Source organism: Lathamus discolor, chromosome 10 (assembly GCF_037157495.1).
Source record: "Lathamus discolor isolate bLatDis1 chromosome 10, bLatDis1.hap1, whole genome shotgun sequence".
Classification (NCBI taxonomy): Eukaryota; Metazoa; Chordata; class Aves; order Psittaciformes; family Psittacidae; genus Lathamus; species Lathamus discolor.
The window spans coordinates 8,110,323-8,124,103 of NC_088893.1; the positions used below are offsets into that span (position 1 = coordinate 8,110,323).

The 13,781-nt window shown below is 38.9% G+C and overlaps 1 protein-coding gene across 1 annotated transcript; it reads right to left on the reverse strand.

The window, feature by feature from the left end:
- Positions 1-858: 858 nt before the first annotated feature.
- HMMR (hyaluronan mediated motility receptor) lies at positions 859-13,712 on the reverse strand. The gene is made up of 17 exons (XM_065690841.1): positions 13,567-13,712; positions 11,730-11,806; positions 10,847-10,927; positions 9,898-10,086; positions 9,507-9,593; positions 8,872-8,972; positions 8,468-8,542; positions 7,280-7,458; positions 6,367-6,515; positions 5,844-6,058; positions 5,138-5,254; positions 4,226-4,384; positions 3,696-3,848; positions 3,488-3,587; positions 3,067-3,243; positions 2,372-2,534; positions 859-1,725 (listed from the first exon to the last, which is right to left on the reverse strand). Exons 1-17 carry the CDS (start codon positions 13,610-13,612, stop codon positions 1,706-1,708), a joined length of 2,088 nt encoding a protein of 695 aa, XP_065546913.1. The 5' UTR covers positions 13,613-13,712; the 3' UTR covers positions 859-1,705.
- Between the last annotated feature and the right edge of the window lie 69 nt (positions 13,713-13,781).

Here is a 13,781-nt window from a genome sequence, read left to right on the forward strand (position 1 = left end):
CAGCCATGCCATCTTGTGAGAACACTGTAGGAGCTGTGGAGTGTCACTGCATTTTCAGTTGTTCACAGATGTGTCCCTTCCCACCCCCTTGCTCACAAGGCAATTTGGTCTAACCAACTGCTCATTTCACATCCACCAACCAGCATGTAACATCAGGGTTTCTAATACAACCGTGTTCTCATCCGGTGAGACAGGCTAACGCACATTTACCCTACAATTTTCTTTTCCTCCATCTCATATTTCAGAGAAGAGAACTTACATATTTTTCCCCACAAGGAGAGAGAACTCCAGTATTGAATTCTTTCAGAGATCTTACTAAAATATACCTTTCAACACTTCAGGCAAGCTGCTAAATTGAACACTTAAGTATTTCTCAATTCAAGCACCTTAAATTAATCCTCATCCTTGCTCAAATAACCCAGCACACACAGAAAGATGGCAATAACAGACAAAACCTAGCAATATCTTTCCCTGGACTTAATACATGTTTTTGGTACCTCATTTCCCATGTATTATCAATCATTTGTAAGCCCATAATGTCAGTATAAATGCCAGTATCTCCAACACATCAGGCTTTGGGTGCTGCAGGGAAGCAGTACACATGTGCAGGATATTAGTAGGTACAATAGCAAGAACACAGAGTTCCACATTTCATTTGAGTGCCAGTACTTACTTGTGTATTAAGAGAAACTCACAGGAAATGACCGGATAAGGGAATTGCAGGTTGTAGGTACTGTACAGTTTCACTAAATTTCTGTAGGATTGCAGAATACGCAGTCTTTGAGCCAAGGCTTTGTTGACTTAACGAAGCCTGACACTAGGCTTTGTTACAAAGATTTAAGACTAGAACAAAGAACATTAAGTCAATTACACTGTAATTTGAGTTTGGGTTTTATCCCCAGTTTGTGAGGGAAATAAATTCTTTAATTTAAAATTTTTATTGTGCTGAAACGTTCTTAAGTTTTAGATGCAAACAGATTCTTTCCATGTTGCCAAAATTCAGGTCTGTACAATAAACATGTGTACACAGCAGGGATCATCCCACCCCATTAAGACAAGTTCCATTGTTATTCCCCTTCAGGTAGCATTGATCAATTACAAGAACTACAAACTCATGACTGTGGGAGTCCAGTGAGCTCAGCATTCATGAAACAGACATTTCTCTGAAGACACTAATCTTAGCATCAGTATACTAGCATTTACCTAAATGCAGTCAATTTGAGTTTGAGCAGCAAATCCTCTTCTGAAGATCAACAGCTGCAGTATCCAGCCCCAGGATTGAAATTAGCATGTCCTGAACATAGGTCCCATTAAAAATATCAAAACTGTACAGTCTAGTTTTCTACACTGGTTCTATATTATGTGGGCCACAGAGAAGAAAGTGTCTCCTGGCAGCATTGCTGTCACTGGTATTAAAACAACCATAAATAACAAACATTATAAAAACCATGAGATAGAATAACCCCCCCCCCCATAATTCATGACACTAAATTTAATGCATCATCCTTACTCTTAAGTGCTTATTCACCTCTTCTTAAGTTTCTCTGACAAAAAGAGTACTGTTTCTCTGTCAAAACGAGTACTCCCATTAGGCTGTATTATATACTGCATCCAGGTGCACCTTGAACAGTAGTCTGTTGAAGTCTTCTGTAGTACATGAGGGAGTTTATTGGTGACTTATGGCATTTTTCTTAGTACCAAGAGACTAAATTTTGTTTTTATTACCTGCAATGGAAGAACATTACTAAGGTTGCGGTGGGAGCAATAGTCAAAACCCCATAGAGTAATTATTTGTAGTGCCTTCCTCCCCCGCAGCAGACACCTCATACACCAAGCAAGCCAGACCTTCAAACCCTGGAATACACTGTAACGAAGGTCTGGTTGAGATCTCTTCCCTCCCACACTCTCCTCCACCGCTTTCCTTTGTGCCCCCTGTGCTCTTGGCATCTTTCCCTCTAACACCACATTCATCTGCCAGCCTTTTGCACCTACAGCAGTGTAAGGTCCTGCAGAGCAGCTGCCAAAGAGCTGGAGTTCAGAGCTCCAGCCAAGCCACTGTTACCCCTAGCACTTGTGCAGGAGATGCTGTCTGACACCTGCTAGCAGTAACATTAAGCTGTATGACAGAAGAAAAACTGACGCCACACACCACTTGCTCAGGCTGGGTTGTGAGAAACTGGGCTGAAAAGCACAATAGCAAACCTGGGGCAGTGGGAGTGCCCTGCTGGGGCAGCCCTCTGCCATCTGCTGTGAAACATGAGATGCCATTCTCCTTACTTCCCAAAAGCAGCAGACTATGCAAGACTGTTGTACTTTCTTCAGTTAAACTTAAGAGGTACAAAGACATAGTTACATCAATATCTAAGCTTACCTTCTCTAAAGGGAGTTTTTGGAGGAATATTTTCCTTGCTGTCATGCTGGAAAGCTTTAGAAGGGTTGAAACGCCGAACACCCTGAATTGCATGCAGTTGCTCCTGAAGATCTCTGTTGCTTTGCTTTTCTTTGGCTAGCAATGCACGCAGTTTTGAGACATCCTAAAGAAAACATAATACTTGGAAGTTAGATTGAGAACTAAGAAAAGCCTGCTTCCTCATTTACTGAAATAGCCCTTCTGACTAATGCTAAAACACAAGCATACATACACAATCATTAGTGGCATTAAAAAAAAAAAAACAAAAGACAAATATACAGGTGTTAGAGAAACCAGCACCACTGTATAACTGCTGTATAAGATCACTAAGCACAATGGTAGCCTGAAACTTTCAGGTGATGTTTTCAGCAGATGGCTTACTAAGCCTAGAACCTCCAAAAGGGTAAGAAAAACCAACCAAGCTAAAAGTAGGGGTAGTTATTTGCACTGGTGATCCTTCTGTATGTCATATTTAGTCAGAACTAAAACAGTTTCTCAGTGTTCCTGGAGACTGGTGGTTTGTTCTAATCTAGCTCTTGCAAGGAATGTTACGATCACAGAAAACAAGTAGTTTGCAGGATGAGTCTATAAATAGAGCAACAAGCAAATCAAGCAAATTAGTAACTTACAGATTTCTAACTTTTCATTTCACAAACCTGCTTTAGGTGGGCATTCTCTTCCTTCAACTTCATAACATGCTTGATTTTTTGCTTCTGGTTCTGGTGGCCAAGTAGTTTAGCATATGCATCACTTAACCTATTCAGTTCTTCTTGGGCAGCACCATGCTCATTTAAGAGTGCATTCTTCTCCGCTTCAAATGCGTCTAGTTGTTGCTGAAATACACAGTGAATCTTTCAGACATCTTTAAAATAAACATAACTTTTTAATGAACCAAAATCTACAAAGACAGACTGTTTTGGGAAGGGGAATAGCTAGCTCAAGGGACAGTAGGAAACAGTTGTGGGATAAATGCCTCAGAACAGGAAATAGCTTCTCTGTTTCTCAAGACTAAAACTTAACACAACTGCACAAGTTTTATGTTAAGAGTTATTAATAAACATCTACTTGGTAACACACCTGAAAAGGCTTTGTCTTGTTATACAAGTCCTCATACAGATTACGCCAGGTCTTTATCTCTTCTCTTAAGCTAGAGGTCACATCTTCATTTATGGTTTTCCTAAAAAGCAAGAAGTGGAGTTTCATTATGTTCATGGTTAACTCAGCACTTCTTCACACTGCAGCTTTGACGTGCTCCAGTATGCATGCTTAGTTTGAGAAAAGTCACCTTGAGTTTTCCATTTCAGGTTTTCTTTTCAGATCTTCGGTTTGCTTATCCAGTTTTTCCTGAAGTTTAGTCATTTGTGCAAGGCAAGACTCTTTTGTTCTCTCCATTTCTGCTTCTTTTAGTGCAAGCTTTGTCTGGATGTCTAAAAGCATCCTGAGGAAAATATCCCATCTTTAATAAGCCCTTAATTTATTTATTTACACTACTCTAAATCTGAAAAACATAATTACCCACTACTGAAAAGCTGATAGTAGAAGTGAAAGGTTTGCACAAACAGTGCTACAAAAGAACAGTATAGAAACAGACAGAACACACAGAACAGAGTGGTTTTCTGATGCATATGAGCTTAATGAATTTTGTCTGTCAATATTTTCAACCCTCCAAACTGGGAAAAGGAAGAAACTTCAGCTTACACCAAATACCGATTTTATCTAGTGGAGCACCATCTTAACCATGTTAAGGCAAGCCCTTAACATGCCTTTCTTTAAGGCATTCTTTAGGCCTTAAAGAAAAGTTCATGTAACTAGTACCTTGCACATTCTTCTTTTGCTTTGTTCTTAGTGTTTTCTGCTTCTTGAAGCAGCTGTAGATGATCTTGGCCTACTTTTTTTAGGTTGGCAACCTCTTCTTGCAAAGAAGTGTTCTCCAGTTTAAGACCACTTATTTCGTCAGCTGTTGTCTTCTTGTAACTAGTATAACAAGAATTGTGTGACTTAAGGCTTTACAAAAGCTCATGCTAACAGTAAAAGAGATTTATAATCTCCTAAAGTTAAAAAAATCCAACACATTTTCATAAAGCCACAAGTAGTAATATTGCAACAAATTCTGCAATACAGCTATTCTTACATTTTGGTAGATACTGTAAAACACCAAAGACCTGCTATATCTGAAGCTTATCTTAAACACCAAAAGACCTGCTATCTGCAGCCTGCATTGGCAAGTATCCCACTGGATCCTTCATGGGTGCCTTGCATACTTAGCAATACAGCAATACTTAGCAATACAGCATCACTTTTTAAATGCTTCCACAACCTTAATATTGTGAGAAGAAGGATCTGCAAGAACTATAGAAAAATAATAACGATTCGATGCAAGTTTCAAGCCTACACAGGAAGTCTTTTTGCAAGATATTTTAGGCAAAGAGAAGACCATCACTAGTTACAGCTCTCACTGAGATTCAAGAGCACTAGAGTATTATAATTGGTTACACTTTGGAAAAAACATCCAGTTTCCTGTACTAGACAGCAAGTATGTCGTTACACTTGATTAGTACTCAAAAAGCATAAATTTCTTAATGACATCAAATACTCCAAAGTCCTCTGCTGTAATGCCGTACCAATGCTCATATATAGTGTTAAGTATCACAGCATATGAATAAACGGCCAATTTTATTGTAATCTTAGAGATAATCCCTGTCCTAGAACTTCATGAAATTCGAATACCTTTCAAACTCAGCAACAGTCTCTCCAAGTTTACGCAGTGTATTGCTGTGCTCTTCCTGGATTTGCAGAACAGTTTTGCTGTTCATTTCATTGATTTGCTCCAACTCAGAATTCTTCCTGAAATAGAAGTTAATCATTCCATGCTGGAGATAAGTATGTCTAAACAATGCTGTTATCAGTTATAGAAGGCTTGCAGTGGCAGCAGTAAATTGTGACAAACCGGTAACTTCTCTGCCACAACTTGAAATAAATCTGCTGTGAAAATGGTGCTTTAACTAAGCATCTCCCCTGCTTTATTTCCCCAAAATAAGTATAGCATAAATTCAACACCTAACAGCAGACTTTCAATACATGAACAACGAAAAAGCTTGCTTGAAAATCTTTCCTAGTCGGTGCCTTTTCCAGGGTAGAAGCATCCAATGACATGCATGTAGCTTACCCTTCACAGCAACATCATATTGCTACAGTGCTAGCATTTCAAGCTAGTCTCAGCACGCTGATTAAATTGTACTAAATTAAGACCATATAAAACTGATTCAAGTAATCATTGATGATTATTTGGCCTGATCACTATCAATAATCAACAAACAGCAAGAAATAAGTCAAGATCTGTTCATGTCTCTAAAACCTGAATTAGGCTTAGCAGCTTTGTTTACACTATTAATATTTTTTCTTTTCAAATGTTTAGAAAGTTTATTTCACAAACCCTTTCAGCTTTACTTCCATCTGTGAAAGTTGAAGAGCTTGAGATTTGATTTCTTGCTCCAACCGCTTCACCAACTTTTCAGCCTTCTTCTCCTGAGCATGCAATTTATTCAGCTCATTCATGGTATCATTCAGCTCTTCTTCAAGAAGACGCCTCTCATTTGTTACCTCATCTTGAAACTCTAGTAACTTCTGGTGCATTGATGCAGATGACTCCTGCATGCCAGAGTACCACAGATTTTAAAGCTACCAGTACTTTTCCAGATATTAAAAGCTGTTTTGCAGCATTCAAACTTTGAAGCATAAGAATAAGGTCAGTTCTACAGGAAGAACCAAACACCCACCATACCAGCTATGATTCTTAAAGCTATTGGACCACAATTTCTGCTAGCCAGCACCCACTTAACATTCCATAGATTAGACCAATATTCATACAGCAATCTCACAGGTAGGCAAAATTGGAACCTTTTGTGCCAGTTACTTGGATTAGAGCATTTTTAAACTACTTTATAGCCTGTATTTACCTTCTCTTGCTTCAGCTGAGAGACCATCTCCTCATGTTTCTGAAGCAGTTTTTGGTGTTCCTGTTCTTCTAAACAGATTTTTCTCTTCAAATCTTCTATTTCGGCATTCATACTTAGGAATTTTCCTCTGGTCTCCATCAATTTTTTCTCTGGATAACGGAATTGTCAATATAACACAAATTCCTTTCTCCATCTTCAAAGAACTACAACATCTTTACAATACTTCCATTCTAGATTTAAAGTTCATTAGGCAAGGGAAAAAAAACCCAAGCAAAACAAACCCTCATCTTTAACCCATCTGGAAACCCTCAAAAATCAGCTGAAAGTACACCTCTTAAAAAATTACTTTAACAGCAGGAATCTTTGGATCAAGCCTTCATCAGAACAGCAGTATAGGTGGGGAAAGACAACTAAATCATTTCCTTATAGCTTCTTCCACTTAATGCTAGCACACACAACCCAACAGGTACAGAGAACTGCGTACCAGTCTCAGGATGCAGAGTTGCTGGTTTTGGGGAGAGAGAAAAAGAGGTGACAAAGGAATCCTAGACACATTTCCAATATCTCAATGAACTTGTGCACATGCTTGTAACAGTGAATTGACAGTATCATACTGCTCCTCAGTGAAGAGTAAAGAATGAGTCATTCGTGTTCACCTTTCAGGTTAAAGCCATTTCTACTATGTACCTTAGTAACCCTTCAGAGAACTACAAATTTAGACTTAAAAAGATGTCAGATTCAAGGTGGTTTCCATATTGTTAGAGATATTCCTAGCTGTTTTCAGCTGGAGCTCAGAGAGATAACTTGGAACAAGTAAGTCTAAATCGATATTTTAGAACAAACCTATTTGAGATGCTTTAAAACATGCCAGTGATCCCACATATGCTGACAGCATACAGACAGTAACAATTACCTTTTTCTTCTTGAAGCAGTTGACACCTATCATTAAGTTCCTGTATCAGTTTTAAAGATTCTTCCTCTTTAGTTTTGAGGGTAGCCCTCAGTATCTCAATATCCTGGTCTTTCTTTATCACTGTCTCCTCCAGCTGGGCAACATCTAGCTTGTATTTCTCAACTGTTTCTGCAACACTGCTGTAGGAGAAAATTCAGGCACTTGTTACCACTAAATTTCGCAGGAAAACTTAACTCTTCAGCACATAGAACAAATATTTAGGACTGTTGGTTTCAAACAGGAAAACTGCCTTCCGCTGCTTTCCCAGACACAAGTTTTTGCACATTAAGACAGGTTAATTAAAAAGCAATTTCTCTCAACATTGATGTTTTGTTCTAAAAACACCTTATACAATCACATAAATATAAAGGTTTGATTAAACATTATGAGTTAGCATAATTGATTTACAGATGACTGCTATATCCAGGTTTTCCACAAAGCTGAGTTTTCATAGAAAAGCATACACATTCATAAAACAGATTTTAGAAGAATAAGCAGAGTCTTAATATATACATAGGCAGTTACTGAGATATCTCTTAGTGAGTAAATTGATTGGGGAAGGAGAAGTGAAGACTGAAATAGTTAAATTTGAATACTTCTGTATTTTTACCATGTTCTGAGCTAGGGACACATTACTGTGAAGACTGATTAGAGTTTCAATCAGTTACAGAGCACTAGAGTAGCTATTTTTAGAATCAGACTGATGCTCATGCATACATAATTCATCATAATTCTTAAATGCAAATCAGAATATTATGCAAGCCAAGATTGGGGGGTTTATTTCCCCCTGCTGTAAACTGTTTTACAAGTAAGGGCTAAAAGATTTTACTGCCAGTACCTTTGAGGAAAAGGGTTCAGCTTGATTTGTGTACAAATGACTCAGGCTAAAACCAGGATTTCAAGACCCTGATACAGAACTCTTCCATATTACTGCTTAGCCAAGAAGAACACAGAGACATTTAGAAATATAACTAACATTATTACTCGTACCCACTGTGTGGAAAAATTATTTGATTCCTTTCCCCCCCTCTATTTTAATACTGTTAAACAGAATTGTTGCCAAGGCTCTAATTCACCAGTCCATAAATGAGGCTTAGTTTTACTGCCTTTTAACTTACCCAGTCCAACTCAAGAACAGTTTGTTATTACCTGAGCTCTGCGATGTATTCCAAAAGTTTTTCAGTATCTGACTTTTCTTCAACTTTCTCTTTCTCAGTAGCAGACCTAAAACCAGGAAGTTTTCATAATGGATATATTTAAACAAACTCAGAGCTACCTGGAAGCTGTTTATTTACAGATAAGCAAGAAAAAATGAATCACTGGATCACAACTTATAATAATACATACTTTTTTCATAATCCAGTTTGGCTGACAAACTGATTTTGGCTCTAAGATGTGATTCTACCCTCTTTTGATACTTGTTCCATTTAGTTTTCTCATTGCAGTAGGGAGGCTGAGCCATATTCTACCAGCAGCAAGTAAGCTAGGACAGTTGCATTAGCTAGACAAATTATCATTTCTTCCCTCAGTCACTTCCATTCCTTACTACTTACAGCTTTTCTTGCAACTGTGCTACTTTTCCTTGTGAATGCTCTAGAATCCTTTGCACTTCCTGCAGCTTCATTTCCATGTCTTCCTGCTTTGCAAGTGCAGTCTTAGAAAAACAAAGAAAAAAACCCCAACAAATATTACTATCAAAAAGATTTAGTAAAAAAAAAAAAAAAAATCCATTGTCTAAGAGACAGTGGTAAAGAGAAACTAAGTCACAGCTACAATTTAATGATAGCACTTGTTGTATGCTAAATGCAATTCAAATTATCCCTTTCTAAAGGTACCAGCCATTTGTAAAAACTACCACCACTCCCCAACAAAACCAAACCAAACCACGTGTAAGAGCTTCAAACTATATTTAGGACCACTGGTTTTTGAGGAAACCAGCAGTGCAACCAACAGACTGATACTCTAACAGAGGTATTTCTAGGCTTCTTAAGTTGAATGCAGATTTACTGTGCACATCAACAGCAAAATCAAGAACATTTGGTGTTTTATCTTTCTCTACTTTCACTTCACAGAAACTACCAGGCTGAGGACAGAAACAACACATGATCTGCAGTTCTGTGCCAAGCCCTTCATTGACTCTTCCTGAACAGCTCAGAATTACTATCCTGTGCTGTGCAAATGGCCATACCTTTTCCTTAGCATCCCTCTGGTTTCTGAGCTTCATCAACTCCAGGCACAGGCTGCTCATTTTCTTCTGCATGCCATCTTCAGACAGCTTATTAAGAGAGGAATATAAAACCAATAAGCAGAATTCTTTCATCTGAGTTGTTTTGTACACAATGCTTTAAAGGTACCTCCCCCCCAACACTTATCTCTACCCATCACTAGGATGGATGTTAGCATGTTAGCAGGTCCTGCTCTGCCTTTAGACAGCAGCACACAAGATCCCAGACTAGACATGCTGTCTCTGCTAGTGAAAGGCACATGAAAATAGATGCTGATCAGCAACTGAAGTTTCTTCTTGCCCAGGGAGCTTAAGGACAAAGTCAAAGCAAATATGTGCTTGCTTGTTTGAATACCTTTGACTTTAGGAGTTCATTGGTTCTTCTTAGTTCCAGAAGCTGTTTTTTCAGGCATGCAACATTTGCCAAGAGAGATGTTTTCTCCTGAACTGCAGCACTCAGCTTTGCTTCATTCTTAACAAAATCCTCACCCAGAGCCTGAAGTTTTTTATCCTGCTCTCCACGCTCTCTCACTAATGCACGAATCTAAAAAAAAAAAGACATTTTTTTGTTTTCTACTATTATTCTTTTCAAATAACATCATTACTTTGTGCCTGTGGTTTTCTTGGATAGACTTGAGTATCCAAACTGTATAAACATTCATTCAGAATATATATCTTTAACTCTGTCATTCGCAGAAAAGGAGATAACAAAATCTCCATCTTTCTCTAATATTATATAGCACAGACTTGCAGTCCTAGCATTTCACCTGACTTTTTTATGCTACTGAGTCAGTACAACATGTTAAATTCAGAATAGTCTTAGCTTCAAGTTGCAATGAAAGCCAACTCTCATCTTTGGCTGTGGAATGGATAAACAGAATGTGACATTTTAGACACACAAGGCATACATCAGCAGACAGAAGTGTGATAAGGAAAAGCCAGCTGCCTCTGAAACATTAAAATTATGTCAATTGCTAAGCAAAAATCTCAGAAAACAGTTAAATAAAAAACCTTTTTGGGTTAGAGAGCATAGGACTAATATATTCTATATTCTCTTTTAAAAACAAACAAATAGAGACTGGCTACATAGCTGATCACAAGCAATAGAAATTAATGTAATTGTATTATCAAATCCAATGCTTTCTACATATCAGAGCATTTGATAATCTCTACTCTGCACAAAGCTGTTTGCAAACTACCTGTATGTTTTGTAAAGAAAAAGAGGCAAATTTTACCAGCTTGTATTTTTTAAGTATAGTAAATGAGAAACATTACAGGATTGCACTCATGTAATGTATTCATACCTCCTTCTCCAGTGCCTTCTGTTTCTTTTTCTCTTTCATAAGGAGAACATCTCTTTTAGGCTTCAGAGTCCCATTAGCTGGCTTTTGAAAACATGCGTTAGAAAGGTTAAACTAGTAAGCAGCTAGAAATCAGTTTAACAACACAGTTTAATGCCTTCATATAGACAATACTATTAAAGAGACAAGCACAAAATAAAAACCTAACCTCTCTCCCACAAATAGGGAAAGCAATTGTTAGGTTAGGATGGGTTTTATCATTGTACTTTCTGATAAGCATTACTATGAACAGACAGCTCATAACCATTGTTCCAGGAAGGAGATTAAGAAAGTTTGAGACATTAGCATCTCCATAAAAGCCAATTCAATCATTTAACCACCAGTTTGTTTATGGAATTTCATCCTATATGATGAGTTCTAGTAAACTAAACTGGTAAGTCAGGGTTACAATTTTTTCAACTCGTTGAGCTATGTATCTTAAAATAATTATCCTCACACACTGCACTAAGAACTTTCTTTCACCACTAGCTTTCTACTTTGCCCTGTCCATGATATTAAAGCAGAAACAAAACCACAATAGTCTTAAAAAAAAAAACAAAACAAACAAAACAGCCACACTATCATTATATAGTGAGCAAGAGGCAAAAAAATAACATCGTAACACCAAAGACGACAAGCCATTCTAGGCCCAAGTAATCATCATGTAATTCCCAAAGATGCTGCAATTTCATTTTCCCTACTTAGTTACTAAGGAGCACAGGCATAATAATGAATTTCAGTTTGCTCAGTTAATAGTAATTGTATAAAGGTGCTAAGTGATTTAACCAATCACAGTGAGGTTTAGCTGGAATTTAACAGTGCTGCAGACACTACAGAAGAATCTTACTGTTGATCCGAGAGATGTGAGCCTCCTGACAGTTACAGGGGTAGGTGCACTCTTCTCGTTGCTCAAGTTTGTGTCACCTGCAGAAGGATGCAGAAGAGAGTGATGAAGGAAGAGGGCATGCATGCACAGGAAGTGAAATTTAATCAAACTAAGAGTTAATTATCCTTTCATACAAAAGGCAGAATGGCACCCGATTATTGGACTATCTACCTTACAACCCAATGCCAGTTGTCTTCTTACTGCTGTCAGGAAGTTCAGTATTAGCCGTCCAGGCACCTGACAGAATTTAGAGAGACACTACCAGATGACAGACAGTTTTGAGAATGCGGCTTCTGCCAAATTTTACCCCCCCTGCCAATCCAGATCCATGCTGTCAATTTTCAACTGAAGGATGTTTTATATACAAAAACCCTGTGAAGTTATCACTAAATTCAAGGTTCATAAGGTAGTTAACTAATTTATTTGATTCCCAGATGTCTCCCTAATTAGCAGAAATCACATATAAAGCTTGTTTTGAAAGATTCAGTCAGATATATTTTTACAGCAGCTGTCTCAGCTCTTCATATCATCTTCATAAAGACAAAGGAACTATGCACATGCAGTACGGGAAAAGGTTCATTTGTTACACTGCTAATAAAATTAGGAAGTATAATTTACATAAACAATATTGCAAGGCATCTTGTTAGTGACAGCAGTGCATTAACTTCTGTAAAGAAAAAAACACCCCAAAGGGTTAGAGGATCTTAATGCTAATTTATGAAAAGCCTAAAAAATAAACTAAACAAACTTTAAACTTAACTGTGTTTTTTTTTAAACATCTTCCAGTTTAGATGAGATTGCATAGATGTTCTTGAATGCCAAGCTTTTCCTCCAAAGTAGCAAATTAAGCTTTATAAAACCAAGACTTTTAAAAATTAAACAATTTTAGGGAAACTGCAGACAAAACCAAGATGGCTACAAATTCTTCACACAATTATTATTATTATGGCCAGGTGGTCTCAAGCCCAATAAATGCTTATCTACTTGCTCCAGCTTTCTGCAAAGGAGAGCAACTTCGTCTTATATGAGAATGGGTGACAGTAGCAGAGACATTCAGGTATAGCCAAAAACCTCATTATGAGAAACCTCTACATTATAAAATGCTCTCAGTAGCAGTACTTCAACTGTGACTGGTTCTCTATTTTTGTAGTTTTGTACTATGATATCAGAAGGCTATGAAACCCTGCTTTGTCGCTGGCTTACTACATAAATATAAGTAAATACGTATCGATACATGCATATATACATAGAATCATAGACTGTTTTGGGTTGGAAAGGACCTTAAGCTCATCTAGTTCCAACCCACTGCCTGCAGTCACTACAGTCGCTTACAAAGAGTCCCTCTACGGCGTCTTTGTAGGCCCCCTGCTGGTACTGGAAGGCTGCTATAAGGGTCTCCTCCAGGCTCAACGGCCAGAATTTTCTCAGTCTGTCTCTGTAGCAGAGGTGTTCCAGACTCTTAGCACCCTCGTGGTCCTCCTTCGGACCTGCTCCAACAGTTCCACGTGCTTCTTACGCCGCGGACACCAGAACTGCACACAGGACTCCAAGTGAGGTCTCATGAGAGCAGAGCAAGGGGAGGATCCCCTCCCTCGACCAGTCACGTTGCTGGCTGTGCAGCCCAGGACGCGGCTGGTTTCTGGGCTATGGTGCGTGCGCACACACGTATGTCCCGGCAGCTCCCACTCAGCGAGAAGAGAGGCACACACCAAGGTAACCACAGCTCAGCTTCCCCCCTCCCCGCACCACCGCAAAGGGCTCAGGCTCCTTCCCCGCCCGCCGCCCCCTCAGCACGTACCGGAGCGCTGGCTGCGGCGCGGACACGCAGCACTGCGAGACGCCATGACACGCACGACAGAGCGCCGCAGTGTTCAAACGGGACAACTGACACTGCGACGCGCCCTGGACAGCCAATCACCTCCTATTGCCTTGACTGGCCCAGCCAATCAGCGCGCCTGGAACGCCGCAGACGCCTTGCCGTTCTAGTGTTGCGCAAGGGGGCGAGGCTAGCGG